Below are 12,106 nucleotides of genomic sequence, written 5' to 3' on the forward strand. Positions count from 1 at the left end.
TTAGGGTGAACATACTACCTCATGTTTGGAAACAGTTTTTAATTTTTTAAAAAAGTTTTTTTTTTCTTTTCCCTTTTTTAAATCAGAACCGAAACTCAAACCAAGCTGCCTCATGACTAAGAAATGTCGCAGACACACCCATTCATGTTGCATGTGCAGCCTTTTGCGTCGTTAAATTCTGCTTTTTGCTCTTATACCGTTTGATGCAATTGTCTGTTAACGCACTTAAGATTGATGTCTAGCTTGTGCCCTGTTGTTATTTGCTTGGAATTGTTTGATAAAAACATGTTCCACGGCAAAACGTGTACAGTGTATCTAACAAGATGTGCATTAAAGCTACTAACTCGTGTATGGTTGGTTTCTCTGACATTGGCGGGGACTGTTTGCTGGCATTCTTGCTTCTGAATACTCGTTAGGAAAAAAAAAAGACTACGACTTCATGAAACTCATGTGAGGATTTAGGTTGTAAATGCAGATGAGTTTTTCTGATAGTGTTCAAGCCAGCAGAGGAGGCCTTCCTGGTTCTGACTTCTAATAAATATGAGACCTCTGGATTCTTCACTTGACCGTCCTTGACAAACGGAGGAGGGATTTAGCACAGGCCGAGAGAGGAAGTGTGACTGAAGATTGTTGCGGTGAGCTCGGAGGATCACATACACTTTCAGCTGACAGTAACAAGAAACCAAGCAGCTGCAGAAAGGTGTCAACGGGTCCCCGAATTCGACGACGTTGGAGGACACCAAGTTGGTCCGGGTCCTGCAGCCACTGACCGGAGATAACTTTTACTGAAACATTTGCACTGCGGAATACAAAAGGGGAATGGATGACACCCCGATGTCACCAAGTGGTGTAATTTCATTGTCCTGTTTAGTCACTGTGGTCTATTTTCAGGCCCAAACATAAATTGGGCTGAACAATCAAATTCAAATTGACATAGCAATGCAGTAGAAAACAATTTTCTAATTGAAAGGGCTGCACTTCAGAAGAATAAAAAGAACCTCGATTCATTTCAGTTGTTTGATAGGCTTGTTTTTTTAATACTTATGAATATTTAGAGCGGGCTAAATAAGTTGATAGTGTCTGGATAAGTTCACTGCTTAAGTGCGGCCCACAATATGATCGTTTAATTCACGAAATGTGAAAAAGTGATTATTGCTGTGATGATTTATGACTTCTTTATTTCATGGTTCATTTGTCTTTATTTTTGCATAAGCCTAACCTCTAAGACCAAAACCTTTATTTACCTGTAGAATAAATATGAAATTGTTTACTGTACTCGAGATTACCGGTAATTGATTGCTTGATTGTTAAAAAAACCACACAGACACACATGGGAAGGTATCTTAAGAATAATTGCTTATTAAATCACAATCTTGAGGGGAAAAACATAAATCCCAATTATAGAACATTACTTTTAAGTTGCAAATGATACAGCCCGAAACACAAAACTGAAACGAGATAGTCCCTTACCCTCAAACTCTTTGTGAGTAGTGTACTTGACAACCGAGATACTAATTCCTGATTAAAAATCCACTTTATTGCCCATCATAATTTTCTCACACGTACAGACAAAAACTGATAGTGGCTCTTCACTGGCACCTTTGTCCAATGTTTCCTCGCTAGTTGCCTTTCCTCTTTTCAACCGCCTTCACTCGGCCCTCCAGGCTCTTCAGGCGATGCTCGAGCACACCGGTCTTGTTGGAGCCGGACGTGAGCAGGCTCAATAAGATGTATCCCAGCACCAGGCCGCCCAGGCGCACGGCCGTGGTGTCGGCGCTGGCGTTGCTGTCGCTGACGATCATGGCGAAGAGCCACAGCACCACCGCCATTTTCACCAACCAGAAGACGTGTCGTAGCGCGTCGATTGCAAAGCGCAGGAGGATGGTCATGACCCAGTAGGCGATGACAGCCAGGACCCCCCACTGGGCCACTGTGGTCACGCCCTCTGGGGTGAAGCGGGGTAACGTGAGGGCTGTTGCGGAGAAAACGGACACTGTCATTATGGAAAATTTGAACATTTACAGTTGCTCGTCCCAAAATGTGAATATCATGGAAAAGTTGATTCATTTCAGTAATCCTATTCAAAAAGTGAAACTTGTGTCATGCAGATATTCATTTCATCCAGACTCATACATTTCAAGTGTTAAATCATTTTAATTTAAATGATTATATCTGAAAACTAATAAAAACTACAAAGTCACCATCTCAGAAAATTAGAATATTGTGAAAATTGAATGCGAGACATGGTTTTCAGCTGTCGCATTCCTTGTCCAAGAACAAACAGCCTCAGAAGCGCCTTGCCAGCGACAAAAAATGCCCGCACTGCTGTTGAGTGGTCAAAAGGCATGTACTCTGATGAAAGCAAATTTTGCATCTCCTTTGGAAACCGCGGTCCCGGAGTCTGGAGGAAGCGAGGGGAGTCACAGAATCCACATTGCTTGAGGTCCAGGGTCACATTTCCACTGTCAGTCATAGTTGGGTGTGCCATGTCACCTGCTGGCGTTGGTCCTTTGCGTTTCCCGAAGTCCGAGGTCAACCCAACCCTCCAGCAGGAAATTTTAGAGCACTTCATGCTTCCTGCATGCATTTCATTTCGCAACAGGCGCCTCCATACAGTGCCAAAGCTAATCAGTACGGACCACGGTCTTTCTGTTCTTCAATGGCCAGCAAACTCGGCTGACCTGAACCCCATGGAAAACCCCTGGACTATTGTGAAGAGGAAGATGCGATATGCCAGACCCGGCAATGCAGAAGAGCTGAAGGCCGCTATCAGAGCAACCTGGGCTCGAGTAACACCTGAGCCGTGCCACACACTGATCGACTCCATGCCATGTTGTATTGCCGCAGTAATTCAGGCAAAAGGAGCTCCAACTAAGTACTCAGTGCTGTACATGTACATACTTTTCATATTTATAATTTTCGGTTGGACAACATTTCGCAAATCCCTTTCTCTGTATAGTCTGAAGTATTTTTCAAATTTTCTGTGATCGCGAATTTGGGTGTTTTTCAAACTAGTTTTCAGATATAATCATCTAAATTTAAATGAATTAACACTTGAAATGTATCAGGCTGTGTGGAATGAATGTAATCATGACACAAGTTTAACTTTTTGAACAGTATGACTGAAATAAATCAACTTTTTCATAATATTCTAATTTTTTGATGAGCGCGTGTACACGGGACTGAAATATAGGGGCAAAAAACACAATTCAATGACGATATATTTCACATGAAAATGAAATAAAAACATTTGCTAAATCAATGTTTAAAACCAAACCGTTTTTAAAGATGCAAATACAGTAAAATTGAACAGTATGGAGGCTGCTTCCTCAACTCTGTTTCAACTGTATTAGCATTGTGGTTCTCAAACCTCTCACATTAAGTACCACCTAAACAAACACTTACTGTAGCTCTCCAAGCACGACATAAAAAAAAAAAAACTGGCCATAGGTGTTTGTTTGAGATGTTCGCTCGGACAGTTGAACAAAGGCTCGAACGCAGGAACAGATCGACTTTTCACTGCCGCTTCTCAACAGACACCTGACCTCTGCAGCGTCTGCCGCCTTTTTTTTGATCGTGTATCCAAATTACAAGTGATATGTCAGAAAAACACTCCCTTCTTCATTCACATGTCACGCCTCTCAGCCCACGGCCCTCAGTGGGCACCTGGAGGCCAAAACATCTCTCGGTACAAACAATGGATACCTTGTTAATTCAATGGGTAGATTTCGCATTAAGTGAGACACTGTAACAAACCCAAGGACATCTTGTCGTGCTGCCTACCCGAAGTTGAACCTTCCTGTCTGTACTATCAGTTGACAAGGCTACATCAGCTACATTCAGCTCAAGCATACAACAAAATGAAACTTTAAACATGATAACTTTGACTTTGTCTATACTCTATCAGTGTTCAATTTAAAAAAAAAACAAAAGGGGGGGGGGTTTATTTTTCGGGGTGAAATGAGTCCTTAGTCGAGATGAGTCATGCTAGCAACAGCAACAATTGTTAATGCTATGCATGACGGTAACATGCTTCCGAACTGGAAGTTGGATCACAGTATCACACCTTCTTCCTTCACAGATGGTCGATGCAACAAAGTAACAAATTACATATATAGAATAATGACTGTGTTGATAATTGAAGGTATGTAGATTTTTTAAATGTATTCCTTTTACAAATTATACTGCGGTAACGGGGTCCCGCAAAAATGTTCATGACAAGGGCTTAAAAATATGGAAATTCAAGCAAATTGTTCTTCAAGTGAATTTTGATCATTTGGCAGCTCTGTGCAAAATTGATAATGGACATAACCCCCAAAAGACTCGCAGCTGTAATTGTTGCAAAAAAAAAAAAAAATCTCATTTTCCCATTTGGTGCCCCAAAAAGGTCTTGCCACTTACCGTCAAATCCTATGACCCGGAGGATCTCTGTGACGTACGCGGCGATGACATTGAGGCCGTTGGCAACTCCTTCGGCCAGGAAGCGGAACACCATTCCCAGAAACTGTTTTGGTTGAGAGAGGACTTGTTTTAGCTTGAGAGCGTGACACTCAAATAAACGCAACACAGCCTGATCACTATATTATAAAACATCCATTATCCAGGAGGCCTGTTGTGTTCAGAGTCTGGCTCAATTTAGCCTCAGTGCACACGAAGACACACGTGGTGGACACTTAATTACCAGTAAGAACATTTTCACAAATGAAATTCAATACAACACAAACAATCACACACAAACGACGTATCAACACATGCAGTCAGGTAACAGAAAAATGCTCGAAGGCTAACACGTGATAAAACGAGTTCTATAAATGGATCTCACTCGCCATTTTCTTCCACTCTTAAGTGTGTAGCCCATGCAGGCACGGCACCACAGTGCCCCTAAGAGGCCAACATGCGCACAGCAGGAACAGCTGGTATTTATTTTTCAACATTGCAACTATTTTTGAAATATTTTTATTTTAGTTTGTCATGAACTTTATTGTCTGGCTGTTCTTTCAAGTTGAATTTAAAGTTGAACTTAAGGATTCATGGAATATTTATTGTTGTGCTAACACACATTTCCACAAGATATGGCATGAAATACGACATTCGAGGTCCCAATTTAGCCCAGTGAGTCCCAAGATTTGTAGAATTAAAAAGAGGGAAAAAATGTCAGAGGAAATAAATATGATAAAGAGATAAGTGAGATGCTTATTCATGGTTGGAATGTGTGCAAAAATGCAACACAGCAAAGGTGTGAATGCAGCAGAATGACAATGCAAGAGGCTTGAATTTCACATGATGTTTACAAGGTCATTTGGAATTGGTAAAAAAAAAAAAAAAAGACTGTTCAAGAATAACATGTTCGAAGTACGGGGATGAAAAGGGCATGATGATCGTTTTCAGTAGTTGAACGAATACTGTACAAAGTTTTGAAATCAATGAGCAATCGTTTTTATTAATCGGGACTTCAATATCAATCAAAGTAATCATGATTATTTTGTTTTTCTATAATTGCCCAGCCGTACTTACTGGTGTGGACAACGTTGGATGTCAAGGTTGGCAAATAAATGCCCATACGGCTTTCCGTACTTCTCTTTTATACACATGCAAGTCTTTACCAAACATGGACTGTGATCTATCCGATGACCATTGTTTTCTCTTATCTCAGAGAGATGGCCTGGTCTGACTGTTAGCTTGATCAAACAGGAACTTTCCACCCAAACACAAACATCCAGTCTACTCAGTTCGTAGGTAGTAAGCAAGTCATATGGGGGAGACAGAGGGGAAAAACGGAATCATTTGAGATACAGCTCTTGTATTAGATCTCATTAGATCGTGCACGTGTCCCTAATATTGTGGCCAGATAGAACCGCTGAGCAGTATTTTATCATCGCAGAAATGTGTTGTTGTATTTAGCCAATAGCTGTGTGAGTGACAGCAGCTGCCCCACTCTATTTCTGTACCCTCCAAACACTGACAGTGTCACACTGACAAATACAGGTGACATTCATCAAGGTCACGGCTGGCACTGCAACTTGCCGATCTGCACCTGCCGCACAACATATCGGCTCAATAAGTGGCGACTGCTGAGCATGTCAGAGCATGGCTCAGGCATCTGGAACCTTATGGCACCAGGCGGGATGCACGTGTCCCTTAAATCTTCTGATATTGTTTGCCTTGAAAAAGAATGCATTTTAAAATCAATCTCGAATGATGAAGAGAATGTCCAGGTATTTTCAAAGTGCAGTGGTAAACTTTCCAGGAGAACCAATGTGCATTTTTAGTTTTCACATTGGAGCTTGAATCACGAGTTTAATTCGCTCCTTCACCACACGTGTAACCCAAAACACAGACTATATCTCAAATCACCTTTCGCCCCTGAAATGAATGGAAAGGACACCAATCTATTCCAGCCTCGCAAGAAAAAAACTCCAAACCAAAGTTTGTGATGGGTCCCGACTGATTAAATGGCCGGCCAATACTATCTCTTTTATTAATTAATTAAATTTATTTTACTTTAAACACATTAACATATTAAAACAAAGATAACCATATTCACTCCCCCACCTCAACCCCCCAAAAAAGTCACATTTTTTGGACCAAAGTATTTGAAAAACAGTCGAATATTCAGCCTGTGATTCATATTTTTATTGTTGTGTTAACTGACCCCATAAAGTAATTTTATTTATGATAGATTTTAAAATCAATTGGCTAATTAATCGGCTCTATTGGAATTTTATTCTACCAAATATTGGCACCCCCCCCCAAAATATATAAATAAATAAATATATATATATATATATATATATATATATATATATATATATATTAATCCATATTGGTTGTAATGTATGTGGAAACCGAGCATTATATATTACTGCACTATTTTATATATACATACATACATACATACATACATACATACATACATACACACACACAACACATCTATTTTCTGATCCGCTTTATCCTCACAAGTGTCGCGGGGGGTGCTGGAGCCTATCCCAGCTGTCTTCGGGCAGTAGGCGGGGGACACCCTGAACCGGTTGTCAGCCAATCGCAGGGTATACAGAGATGAACAACCATCCGCAATCACACTCACACCTAGGGACAATTTAGAGTGTTCAATCAGCCTGCCATGCATGGTTTTGGTATGTGGGAGGAAACCGGAGTACCCAGAGAAAACTCACGCAGGCCCGGGGAGAACATGCAAACTCCACACAGGAAGGCTGGAGCACGTCGACCTCATAGTGCAGAGGTACTGGGTTCAATTCCAGCTCCGGCCTTCCAGTGTGGAGTTTGCATGTTCTCCCCGTGCCTGCTTGAGTTTTCTCTGGGTACTCCGGTTTCCTCCCACATACCAAAACCATGCATGGCAGGCTGATTGAACACTCAAAACATTGTCCCTTGGTGTGAATGCGAGCGCGGATGGTTGTTCGTCTCTGTGTGCCCTGCGATTGGCTGACGACCGGTTCAGGGTGTCCCCCTTATTAGCATAAGTTCGCATCATAAGTTGCCATGAAAAGTGATTGGAAATGACTGCAACGTTGCAACCCTATAGTACCACACTTGCGGTGCTGTGATTATTTGCAGCAAATTATGATGTCAAAATTTGAAAGAGGATTAGGATCACATGTGGAAAAAGGCGTGACTGACATCAGCAGTCTGAGAAATGAGTCAGCTCGGTCTGCACCACAGATAACGGAAGCTAGTAGATGAACAAAATCATGAAATGTAGTTTGAAGTACTAATAAGAGGGAATGAGCGAGAGAGAGAGAGAGAGAGAGAGAGAGAGAGAGAGAGAGAGAGACGCAATCGATACATGTCGGGGAAGCACAAAGCAGTATAAAAATCAGCATCGGAAGAACTAAAACCAAACGATCCCTTTTCAAGGCAACCAATTGCTCATGAAGAAGAACAATATTTTCCTCAGTGACTTGACACAAAGCCCTAACTGTACACATAATCTCATAGAACCTGATAGATTACTGTTCTATTCCGGTTTCAGATCCAACTATTTCTGTGTCCCACTGCATTAACAGATGCGAGGCGCAGCAAATGACACGCAAGGTGTTACAGCTCGATGCGTAAGCTATGTTGTAGTAGCTACTACGCACCAGTGGAGAAGGTACAGTAAGCCAGTAGCACATCCGATAAGAACTAATACAAAGGCTGTGTCAACAAAAGACGATCGTGCTCAGACTTCCTCATTCACATGACACTGTGAGCTTTTTCTCTTGCATGAGAATCACTCAGAAGTAAGTAGTGTGCTACACCACCATAACTGTAATGGATATGACAGTTGCACCCAAAATGTTTTAATCATAGGTTTGAATTTACCATCACTATATTCAAAAACAGGACATTATTTCAAATTGTCAGTGCAGAAAACACAAACATGAATTTATTAAAATTCGGTTCCTGGTTTGGTCAGTAACATGTCAGGAAATAGACTAAAATGTTAATCATTGCGTTCCAGAGAAAAAGCTGATGTTTGCAAATGGCTCATTTTGACTCAACACAAGGAAGTCTGCTTTCATGGAGAACTCAATAAAAAAAAATCTGAGAATATTTACCAATGACAGGCTGAAATTCAGAGAATTTGGGTGATTTAAAACTACAAGATCTCTAAACAATTAATTATCAAAATAATTATTACCGGCAATTAATTTGATAACGCGTTGTCCATTAATCATTGCGCCTCTAATTTATTTGATTGAAAAATGGTAAAATCATTGTAAATACATTATGAATTTGAATTATTAATTTCTTTAAAACAATGACTGAATTAGACAAATAAGATTTATATTTACAGAAATATTTTAACCTCTTTTATGAATAACTTGACCCATCGAACTGCTTTCAAAATCAAATGTGCCCCTGGTGCAGAAAAGTTGCCCATCCTTGTCCCAGAACACAAACATAATTAAGCACCCTTGAGTCACTCAAAAGGCGCTACATAAATGCAAGTTAATATTCATTATGAAACCTTTTGGGCTGAACAGAGCATGTCATGCTGTGCCCTCCCCCCCAAAACAAAACCAACGGAAAAAGAATTCACGGGGAAACATCCCAGGAGGGTTCTTACCATGGCCACTGAATAGACGTTCTCCTGACCAAGCAGTGACTCGAGAAACAAGAGTGCACTCTTTGAGCGATGGAGTGAGTGGGTGAAGAAGAGGAGGACATGATGAAGAAGAGTTGAGGTGGTGAGATTAACAAGCAAACAGGGAGAGTGAGAGGACATGTGGTTTCATGGGAAACATGACAGGGTGAAATACATGCAATTAGTGATCAGTAAAGCTTTGATTCAGCAAGTGGTACAACAGAGCCGGCCCGAGGACTTTTTATTTTTTTTTTGGTGTATTTTTTTTTCTGTTTGATTTAAAAGCGAAGACAATTTGCAATTTAGGTACTAAGTGTCGCAAGAAATGAAGTAGACGCACATGATTTGCTATCTCAGCCCACATAAAATGATGTGGCTGGCCAGATCTGCCTACTTTTTTAAACGCGGTAGTTTTTAAACGTTTGTTTCCCCCTCTAAAAATGTTCAGTGGTGCCTTGACTTCTGAGTTTCATTTGTTCCATGACCACGCTGGTAACTCAAAACACATTTATCTCAATTCACGTTCATACATGAAATAAATAGATATGCAATTTTTCCAACCCACGACATTTCGTGTGTGTGGCTTGGGGGCTTTACAATACATTGAGTTATGACATACAGTAGTGCCATAATTGAATAGAATTTAAAGATTAAACAGCTTTAAAACATTTTTGCGACATTTAAATGGATATTGTAATGCTCCTTCAGGCGTGTGTACCTTGGCCACCTGGGGGCAGCATAACCCAGGCGTACAGAGATAAATGGAGCCAGTCAAAACTTCTCAGTAAGCTGCAGTAATATTAGTCATTTTTTAGAATTGATAAAGAATCTATGCACGTGAGTATTATCATGTATGTCTACATATGCTGCTACAGTTGGCGTTCTAATATCCATTGTGAAAGGATTGTAACACTGCTACATGCCATTCAGTCACCGGTCTATGGCGTTTTGTGTTGTGGTGGACAAGAGTCACTCTCCAAACTATGAAGTTCACTGTCATCATACAGGGCTGGTATGTCAATGTTTTGCTCCCAAGTCAAAGCAAAGACTCTTTCAAGGTGTTACTGTATTAAGTGCATATGTTGTCATTTTCCGATATTTGAGCAAAGTTTTAATGTTCAAATTGTGCATAAAGGTACATTGCCCTATATTGATGTTCATTATATTTTGGGAATAAAACCTCCGCCGAGTTTTCAACAGACTATTAGGTCTAGTAAGTTGACAAACCGATTTTTTTATTTTTTGGGGGAAGGGCCGGCTCTGTGGCACTTGAGCGATGTTAGAGAATAAAGAGTTAATTAAAAACTTAAGAGTAGTAACACACACTCACTTCATATTCATCTGCTTTTACTCATTTTACCTCTGTAGCTGATCGGATGGCATCCATTCCCACGAGTGACTCCACGTATCGATGGAGCTCCTGGCCGGTTCCGCGGAGCACGCCGCGTAGTGTGACCGTCGGCTGGCTTTCCTTCCCCACCGTCGACTTCTGTTCGGCATGCTCGGCTCCAGCATGGAGCACCGCTAAAGCCAAAATCAGCAGCGCACAAGACGGCCGCAAGAAATGCAGCGTGGCTCGCGCACAAAGAGTCATCGTTGGGAGGATTGGAAAGCAGTAAAATTAACAGTAAGGATATAAAATTAAACTGTGCGGAACCGGCTGAGCAGGACGTGTGACTCTCAAGTCAAAATGGAACGAGGCATACGAAGTTGAAAATAGTTTAAAGCAATAAAATATCCACTCAGTTCTAGGCCTTAGCCTGTTAACGAGTCGAATACGACCGAGTATTTAATTATAAACTTTGGCAACGTTGCAAATATCAATCGTGCTCCCAACCTCTAAGTGTCTGGTTATATTTGGCATCAAACAGTTGAAATATTTTCTAATGTATTTTAATGATAAGAATAAATTTTTAAAAGCTTCGGTTGCAGTAATGTTCCAAAAGTCGTGGAGAACACGATGGAGGGAAAAACCCTGTGGCTTTGACCTGAGTAGAAGTCTTCTAAATCTTCTTATTTGAGGTCGGAACGTAACACACAATCACGACTGGCGGCCTTTCTTTTCCACGCTCAAAGTACTTTAGATTGCTAAATATGAAGCAAAATGGTCGTTGTTGCTGCTCAAGCAGAGTTTTCCAATCCTCCCCTCGTTTGACGACTGCAACCACACAGGACGAAGACGACGCGTGGCTCCTTGAAAAGAAGCAAAGGGATTGACGCAGTGGTGCATCTTGGGACTTGTAGTCAGTGTTGTCAACTCATTTTCCGGAGATGCGTGATGATGTCATTGCGTAATTAAGTAAACCTGATGTAATTAGGCAGCGGTTACGTTTTTTCTTTATAAACGCAACACATTATTTAATTCATTAATATTGCTAGCGAATGCGGAAAGCTCTTTGTAAATACAGTAGTTGCAGTATTAGGGTGACCAAATGTCCCCTTTTGCCGGACATATCCACTTTTTTAATCCCTGTCCGGGAGAATTTGTTAAATTCATGAAAACGTCTGTCTTTAATTGGTTCTCATGGGTCCACATATCATGTGTTTAATTTGACTGACGTTTTTTCCAAAAAATGTATTTATTTCTTAATGAGAGGCGCAGTACGCTGTTATCGGCATATGTGACGTTCCCACTGGCGGGGCGGGAGAACCCAAAAGAGAGGGTAAGTGGCGGCAGTTGACATCCGGTTCATTCGTCTATGGTTCCCGCTGTGGGTGAAGTCACCGGTCCGAGAGCTGCTTTTTGTTTACCAGTTGAAAAGGCCAAATGTATAACGGTTCGGAGTTGAGGACAGTGACAATACACGATAAATATAAAAGTGTGCAAAGCTTGCAGGTAAATATCTAATAAAGGTTCTGCTCCGAGAGCTCAAAGCTCCTGTCGACACAGAAAACACCCAAAAAGCTGTATGAGGAGAGTGCTCCATAATTAATTCTTAGATCTGGGAACACAGAAATGGAGAAGAAAACAATTATGAGGAATAAAACTAAAGACTTAAGTTTTTTTTTTTTTTT

The 12,106-nt window shown here is 40.9% G+C and overlaps 1 protein-coding gene across 2 annotated transcripts; it reads right to left on the minus strand.

Annotated features, from left to right (window-relative positions):
- Window positions 1–1,533: 1,533 nt before the first annotated feature.
- On the minus strand, window positions 1,534–11,312 carry LOC109518727 (uncharacterized). 2 transcript variants are annotated; one of them, XM_019874750.1, is made up of 4 exons: window positions 10,452–11,312; window positions 9,074–9,133; window positions 4,402–4,504; window positions 1,534–1,972 (listed from the first exon to the last, which is right to left on the minus strand). In XM_019874750.1, exons 1-4 carry the CDS (start codon window positions 10,683–10,685, stop codon window positions 1,620–1,622), a joined length of 750 nt encoding a protein of 249 aa, XP_019730309.1. In that variant the 5' UTR covers window positions 10,686–11,312; the 3' UTR covers window positions 1,534–1,619. The 2 variants fall into 2 exon arrangements, with proteins under 2 accessions (XP_019730309.1, XP_019730310.1); XM_019874751.1 differs by lacking the exon at window positions 9,074–9,133 and having other exon boundaries at window positions 10,452–11,309.
- Window positions 11,313–12,106: the final 794 nt, after the last annotated feature.

This window comes from Hippocampus comes, unplaced genomic scaffold (assembly GCF_001891065.2).
Source record: "Hippocampus comes isolate QL1 unplaced genomic scaffold, H_comes_QL1_v1.1 scaffold118, whole genome shotgun sequence".
Taxonomy (NCBI): Eukaryota; Metazoa; Chordata; class Actinopteri; order Syngnathiformes; family Syngnathidae; genus Hippocampus; species Hippocampus comes.

What these genes read in the sequence shown, in the direction of transcription:
- LOC109518727 (XM_019874750.1), bottom strand. Translation starts at nt 10,685, where the DNA reads ATGACTCTTTGTGCGCGAGCCACGCTGCATTTCTTGCGGCCGTCTTGT. An exon ending in CCATCCGATCAGCTACAGAG is followed by an intron (nt 9,134 to 10,451) that starts GTAAAATGAGTA and finishes CATCGCTCAAAG; the next exon opens with AGTGCACTCTTGTTTCTCGA. An exon ending in ACGTCTATTCAGTGGCCATG is followed by an intron (nt 4,505 to 9,073) that starts GTAAGAACCCTC and finishes CAACCAAAACAG; the next exon opens with TTTCTGGGAATGGTGTTCCG.